This window comes from Bubalus kerabau, chromosome 2 (genome assembly GCF_029407905.1).
Source record: "Bubalus kerabau isolate K-KA32 ecotype Philippines breed swamp buffalo chromosome 2, PCC_UOA_SB_1v2, whole genome shotgun sequence".
Taxonomy (NCBI): Eukaryota; Metazoa; Chordata; class Mammalia; order Artiodactyla; family Bovidae; genus Bubalus; species Bubalus kerabau.
In genome coordinates, this window is record NC_073625.1 from 143,207,200 (window position 1) to 143,214,203 (window position 7,004).

Genomic DNA, 7,004 nt, shown 5'->3' on the forward strand with positions numbered 1-7,004 from the left:
GCTCCTTGGCCTCCAACGCTATGCTTCTCAGCATTCCAGGCCCTGACCCTCCATGGGCTTTTCTCAAACTATTTTCATATTTTTTTTTCCTAAAAATTCTTACAGAAATGAGCCCATAAGTGGAAATCTGGGATAGTAAAATGCTATGAGAAGGCTGGGAGTACACTGTGGGAGATCCGCAACTATTTAAACAAAAAAAGGCAAATTCCTGGCTGGCACCTACATGAGTATAGTGAGCTAGATGTCAACAGGGGAGTGGGGACTGAAGGGACCTCAAGTGCGCCATATCCTAACTAAAGAGATGGCCAGTTCTCACCTCCAGCCAGAAGTCTCCATGTAGGAATGTGGGTACAGCATTGTCAGTCCTTCTGTTCTAAGTATTGGTTGCTTAAAGATTTACCATTTTTAAATGGCATCTAAGTCAAATCTTTTCAAAACACTGTGCAGACCAAAGAAAACACATCCACCACCAGGTCTGCTCTCATCATTGAGAGTAAGCCCCCTGCTTGATGCGTGGATCCCCAAACAACAGCTTATTCACCTGTGCTTCCCCCCACTCACCCCACCCCCGCTGCAGGTATGCTCATTTATTTTGGGTACGGCATCTGGAATAGCACCCTGGAAATCAGCGCCCGAGAAGAAGCCCTGCACCAGAGCACCTACCAGCGCTACGACGTGGACGACCCCTTCTCAGTGGAGGAGGGCTTCTCCTATGCCACTGAGGGCGAGAGCCAGGAGAACTGGGGCGGGCCGGCCGAGGACAAAGGCTTCTATTACCAGCAGATGTCAGATACGCAGCCCAACACCCGGACGAGTAGCAAGGCGAAGAGCAAAAGCAAACACAAACAGAACTCAGAGGCCCTGATTGCAAACGATGAGTTAGATTACTCTCCAGAGTAGGAGCACACACACCAGAAATGTGCAGACGTGGTGGTGATTTCTTTTCAGTAACTTCACCTGTGGGCTAGAAGGTGGACACTTCTTTGGCTCTCATTTCAAAACTCCAGCCTTCCCCAAAGTCAGTCCCCAGTCATAGCCTGTCATTGGCCACCTCTGCTCTTCATGACCGTTCTGTGGAAGGGCTTCACGCGGGTCCCATAACTAGTCCCCTTGCAAAAACAAACAAAAAACTAAACTAAAAGCTATGAGAAATTCTATCAGGTGCAACCATCAGAGCTGATGGCAGTGTCTCCCAGGCCTTTGCTTTGCTGGTTGAATCTTTTTGCTCCTTACTAAGTCCCCAAGATGCAGGGAGTGAAACCCCTGGAGATGTGCCAAAGCAGGAGGGGTTGGGCACAAGGCAGCATTTCAACCACCTGAGATCTCAAGGGCAAAGCCCTGTTCTCAGAACGCTAGGCTGAGAGCCACTCCTCGAGGCCACGTGGCACTTGGCACTTTCTCAGAAAGCAACATTTTGCTCTGAAATCTCACAAAAACAAATTCATGGTGATGCATACTTCTTTTTCCTTCACCAAGGTTCTCACAGTCCCCAAACTAGAACTTTAGGATGCAGCAAAGGTCAGGAACTCTGAGACCATGATCCCAGAGATCTCAGACTCACCGTAAGACAGTCAGACCCAATAATAAGGTAAGAAGCACCATCAAAACTCTACTTAAATGCCCAGGAGGGAAAAAAAAATACTGAATAACCATCTCTTGCAGTGAAGGCCAGAAGGGCACTGGCAAAAATTAACTCTCTGTCATGTCATGCCTTCTCTTATACCAGACTCTAAGCTCCTGCTGATATGATGAAAGAGGGCAAAGTGGGAGCATGATTTCATGGCACTAATATGCCTTGAAGAAGTAGGCTATTTGTTTTATGATCAGATAAAAAAGCTTTATAAGGAGAAGTGACCCAGCCACTGAGATCACATTGCAAACTCTATTTCAGATTTCTAAAATTATAAATTCTGAAGTTTTTTGAGATATGCAACCACTTGATTGGTGGGTGCTAATCTGAAAACAAAAAATACTGAAGCATGGCTACTTAGGTAATCACATTCCATGAGATCATATTTCATTCTGAACCCTACTCCTCTGGAGTAGCTCACTTTCAGACATGGATTTTTCCTGCTATTTCCCAAAGTAGTTTCACTAAAGCCCAGAGGAAAAAATCTACCTGATAAGGTCTAAACCCTGGAGAAGGGCAAGGCAACCCACTCCAGTATTCTTGCCTGGAGAATCCTCATGAATAGGGAAGCCTGGTGGGCTACAATCTATGGGGTCGCAAAGAGTCAGACACGACTGAAGAGACTTAAGAGGGGCTCTTAAAGATTATTTTCTCAGAAACAAACTAGAAGAGGACATTTGCAACAAGAAAAAAACACATGGTCTATGCATTCTAGTCTTGGGTTATAGGGATTCGTACAGTACCTTGAGATGTGTATACATGTATGTGAAGGCACAATTTGGATCAAGCTAAAATCTTTGTGAGAATTTCCTGAAAGCAGGGCAAAATAGTAAATTCTTTGCTCTCTCTGTCTCCTGGATCTCGAGTTATGCCAAAAGTTTTCCAGAACATCAACTAATGTTTAAGTCTGTTCTTTTTTAAAGGTTGAGATTTGTGCCATCTTGGCATGGTTCAGGATTATAGACAGGACACAAAATCACATTTTTATGTGAAACTAACAATGATCAATACTCTTGCCTGGAAAATCCCATGGATGGAGGAGCCTGGTGGGCTGCAGTTCATGGGGTCGCTACAAGTCGGACATGACTGAGCAACTTCACTTTCACTTTTCACTTTGATGCACTGGAGGAGGAAATGGCAACCCACTCCAGTGTTCTTGCCTGAAGAATCCCAGGGACGTGGGAGCCTGGTGGGCTGCAGTCTCTGGGGTCGCACAGAGTCGGACAAGACTGAAGCGACTTAGCAGCAGCAACAATGATCAAAATTGCACCAAATCCTAAACAATAGGAATAAAAAGAAATGTAACATCTGCCCTTGGAGGTTCACAGCCCAGGGAAAGGGCAGCACCGGAACCTGATAAATGTAGATAAAACAACCAAACATGGCAAGTCCTCTTGGTTGATGAACTGGGCTTTAAAAATAATATTTATAAAAAGGCCAACTGAAACTAGTTTTTCTTTAATAAATTGGATATCCCACCTGAAGCCAATGTATGCCATTTAAATTCAAATAATTACTGTTCTCCAGATCTTTTTTTTTTTTTCATTCCTCTATAGTAATTGTTCAGCACTCTGGTTTTCCTGAGGCCATTTTTTTCATCTTAATGTAATGCTTGATAATTCCATTTCTCTCTCCCTTAAGATTAACCATAAAGATACAGTGGCTGGTGTGTGAAATATATCTTTGGAGATTAAATTAGGACTTCTTGTGAAAACAAACTTTGGAACTGGTCTTAGGACTGAACAAATCTGCCTAGTTTAAATATAATCTATTAGACTTGAGACATATCCAGACAGATGGAGTGGAGCTGTATTTATTAAAAGTGTTCAAAGAGAAATATGAATGCAAAATAACAAAATCTTAACATGCCTGAAAGAGCTTCCCTTTACTAATAAGGTGTAAGTATTATTGTAATGACCGTCTGCTGGTAGATGTGTGGAGTGTCTGTAGCATGAGAAGAGAGGACCCAGGGTTGGTAAACCCTGTTGGTACTGATTTCATAAAGACCTTCTCAAAATCACCCTCATTCCAGGAGTCATTTCTCTCAAATAGTATCTCTATATTTTTTGTTAAGCTTTGCTCTCTTTATTGCTCTAAATTGGTTAGTCATTTCACCAGTGACCTTTGTTTTTTTAAAAAATTAGTCAATATGATAAAAGGTTTTTCAAGATAAATAGACATGTTTTTCTCTCATGGTTCCCAGCCTCTGTGAAATAGACTCAGATTTCACAGTGCAGTTTTCAAATATCATTAATCACTAGAATGATATTAGCATCTCCTAATGCATTTTCTTAAGACTATATTTGTGGGACCACATTAAAAGTAAGATTACCCTATAATTACCTCAGACACTTAGCCCCTTGAACAGCATCCTAGGAAGACCTATATGTTACTGAATCCTCTGTAGCAAGAGCTCTTTCGGTGAGATTTCATAATATGGATTTATAGCTTGGAGCTAATTATTTGGTTTTTTAAATGTATGCTACTTATTAGTACTCTCCTTCATTTCAAGAGGATTTCAAGTGGTTATTAAAATACATATAATACCAAAAAAAAAAAAGAAATTAGGAATGTGAGGCAAATAAAAATAGAAAAGAAAGGATAAGACAAAGCTAGAAGTGTATTTAGTGCACAAATGGAGACCCTTGATATGCATTGCTAAATTTGCCAATGAGGGAGCAACTTAAGAAATGATGAAATTGTTGATAATGACAGCAAGAAGTATTTCAGCATGATAAGACTAAATCTTTCATCAGGAGGGCGAAGAATTGTAAGAGCAGAGACCACTGACACCCACAGAAAAGCTTCAGGGCTAGATTTTACCAACTACATGTGCCTGGCTTATAGTGGATGTTCAATAAATACCTGATAATCTGAAGGATGGGTAGATGAAAGAAAGGAAAATGAAATATTTATTCAACAATATTTGTGGAGAGCATATTATGTGCTGTAGAGATTCAAATATGGAAAAGACCTTCCTCCAATGGAAAGATCAAAGAGAATGCAGCCCTTGTGTTGAGCATTGTGGGATGGGCAAAATTTTGCCAGGCAGAAACGAAGGCGATGCCTGCCAAGTGCAGGATCAGCATGAGAAAGGTATAGATTGTGGCTGATAACTATCTCTTGACTAATAACTTGTACTGTGTTTCCTTCAAGGGAAAGCAAGAAGCTAGTTTAACAAGAATACATGATTTATATTTTGAACTGTAGGAAATAATGCTGAGAAGGCAGGTCGGGGCTCATGTACAGATAGACATGAATGTTGAACTGAGCTCACCAGCTCTCCTTGGGTGGGGAGGCACTGAGAAAATGATGAAAGTATGAATCAGTGAAGGCTGGACTTTAAGAAGCTGGAGCAGTGGCTTCCTCTGCCCAGGCAAGGAGCTAATAAATCACATACACACTCCAAGTTGATTTCACATATTAAAGGAGAAAAATATCCATTCTTAAAACAACATATGATACTTCCTTTGAAATCCTGTCTGATTTCATCATTAGCTGAGGAGAAGTTTGTTCATTTAACATGTAGACAGACAACACAGTTATTTCCAGCCACATTAAAATTTTCAGTAATACATTTAAACAACAAAGCTAACAACATTTTATATCTATCTAACCTAAATGTTAAAACTGCAGCTCAAGATTTTACTCAAACCTGAGTACAAAGCCACTTTGAACTAGTGAAAGGAAAAGAATGACAGAATTAGGTCAAGAATCCAGTTCTACTTCTTAGTAACAAACTAACAGCTAATCAAATATCAACATAATGGTTATGATGAGCCTGTTTAATAAACAGGGGGAGAAAACTACTGAATTTAATGATCTTTCTTTCTCTAAAACCTATGGGTTGGTCAGGATATAAACCTAGTAATACTGGGAAAATAAAACACAAACTCCTTCAAAGAAATGTCTTCTCCCATTCCGAAAAGAGTTGATGAACCTGAACTCCTTTACACCCCACCTGTTGGAAATCAACTTTACAAGGGGCTAGAACTCTTCACGGCAACATAAAGAGAAACTACAAGAGTCTGAGAATCAGCCTAAAAGACGAGAGGAAATTGCTGTCCACTGTCTGACCAGGTTTTAGCAGGGCTGAGATGTCAGTGAAAGCCCACTGAGGGTCAGCCACAGGTTTACTGATTTTGCGTCTCCAATTAGACTGCTTGTTGGGTGGAGATGTCAGAAATCGGAAAACGTGTCTGAAGCCACAGCTGGGGGTCAACTCACCGAGTCCAGGAGGCAATCAGCAGTCCACTCTTGGACTAAAGCCCTCGGGTTAGTCAGCACTCTGAAGCTGGCCTTAGTATCTTATGCTAGTGGAGAGAACGGAGCAAAGGAAACCCACCCTCCAAATGCGCCACGTGGAATGTGCACTCCATTTTCTCGCTGTTTTAGAATATAACTTGTTCAGGAGCGTTTTTCTATCCCATATTTTCGCGGAGCCTCGGTTTCTCCCATATGCATGCACCCCCCAGACTCTAAGGACCCCTTTGTCTACAGGGGCCTCTAGAGTCCCTCGGAAAGATGGGCGCCAACCTGTAGGCAGCAATGGTGCCGCGGTGAAAGAGCCAGTAATGTGTAAATGAACAACGCGCGCGCAGGACAGCGTCCCAGCCAGCAGGCCTCAGCCGCGACCGGAAATCCGGATGCTGTTTTCCCAAGGCATTTTTATTTCTCAGCTGGAATGATGATGGATAGCAAGAAACTCCTATCGTGTACGATAGTCCTGTATCTACTTTCATTGTCTCAAAGATTTTAGAGAGGCTGTTGTAACTTTCTTCCCGCTCAGGAGCAAGTTCGTTTCCAACAAGCTTTCCTCTTTTTGCTTGGCTTGAGTAACTCACGCATCCTTTTGAAATACCTAGGCACTTGCCTTTTGCCAAAACTCCTTCTCTAAGAAAACCTTCTTTTCTTTTTTTAGAACTTAAAGCCCAAAAAGGATTAGTGGACATTTTGAAGGTCATCGAAAGTGAACATATTTTCTGTAGTATCAACTAAAATAGTGTTAGACGTCATTAAACAGTATACTACCCGAATGGAGTTAATAAAATGCACAACAGCTTTGGGCTTGAAGTCTTCTGAAACTAGGCAACTGTAATTCCATATTCTATAAGAACACGTAGTGCATTTTGATACAATAAGGAACGAAAATGGCTTGGTATTAGAACTAGGAAACAGGGGCAGCCTGTGGATTTTTTTCATATAGACTCTGTGATTTTCCCCCCATTTTTCTGACATTGGCATTGGTGACATTGGCTAATGGGAACTGTGGGTCATGTGAGTCCCCCAGGAAGTGCAGACTATGAAGGACTGAGTTGATTCTGGAACTGGGATGAGGAAGCTGTTCCTTGTACATCTCCTACTGATTGGTCTT

At 41.7% G+C, this 7,004-nt stretch overlaps 1 protein-coding gene and 1 long non-coding RNA gene across 4 annotated transcripts in view; one reads left to right on the forward strand and one right to left on the reverse strand.

The window, feature by feature from the left end:
• The window catches only part of LOC129643900 (uncharacterized), a 63,672-nt gene extending 62,894 nt beyond the window's left edge, over positions 1-778 (reverse strand). Inside the window, exon 1 of the long non-coding RNA XR_008710592.1 lies at positions 664-778. This is a non-coding gene — a long non-coding RNA (uncharacterized LOC129643900). The remainder of the gene's footprint in view (positions 1-663) is intronic.
• Positions 1-2,713, forward strand: part of SLC7A14 (solute carrier family 7 member 14) — a 52,890-nt gene extending 50,177 nt beyond the window's left edge. The window contains exon 2 of one of the 3 annotated variants that reach the window (XR_008710591.1): positions 578-717. Coding sequence is in view for 1 of the 3 variants with exons in the window: in XM_055569088.1 (XP_055425063.1) it covers positions 578-900 (323 nt within the window). In the remaining 2 variants the exon portion in view is untranslated. Of the gene's footprint in view, positions 1-577 lie in introns of all 3 variants that reach the window. The other 2 variants (XR_008710590.1, XM_055569088.1) reach the window with 2 other exon arrangements.
• Positions 2,714-7,004: the final 4,291 nt, after the last annotated feature.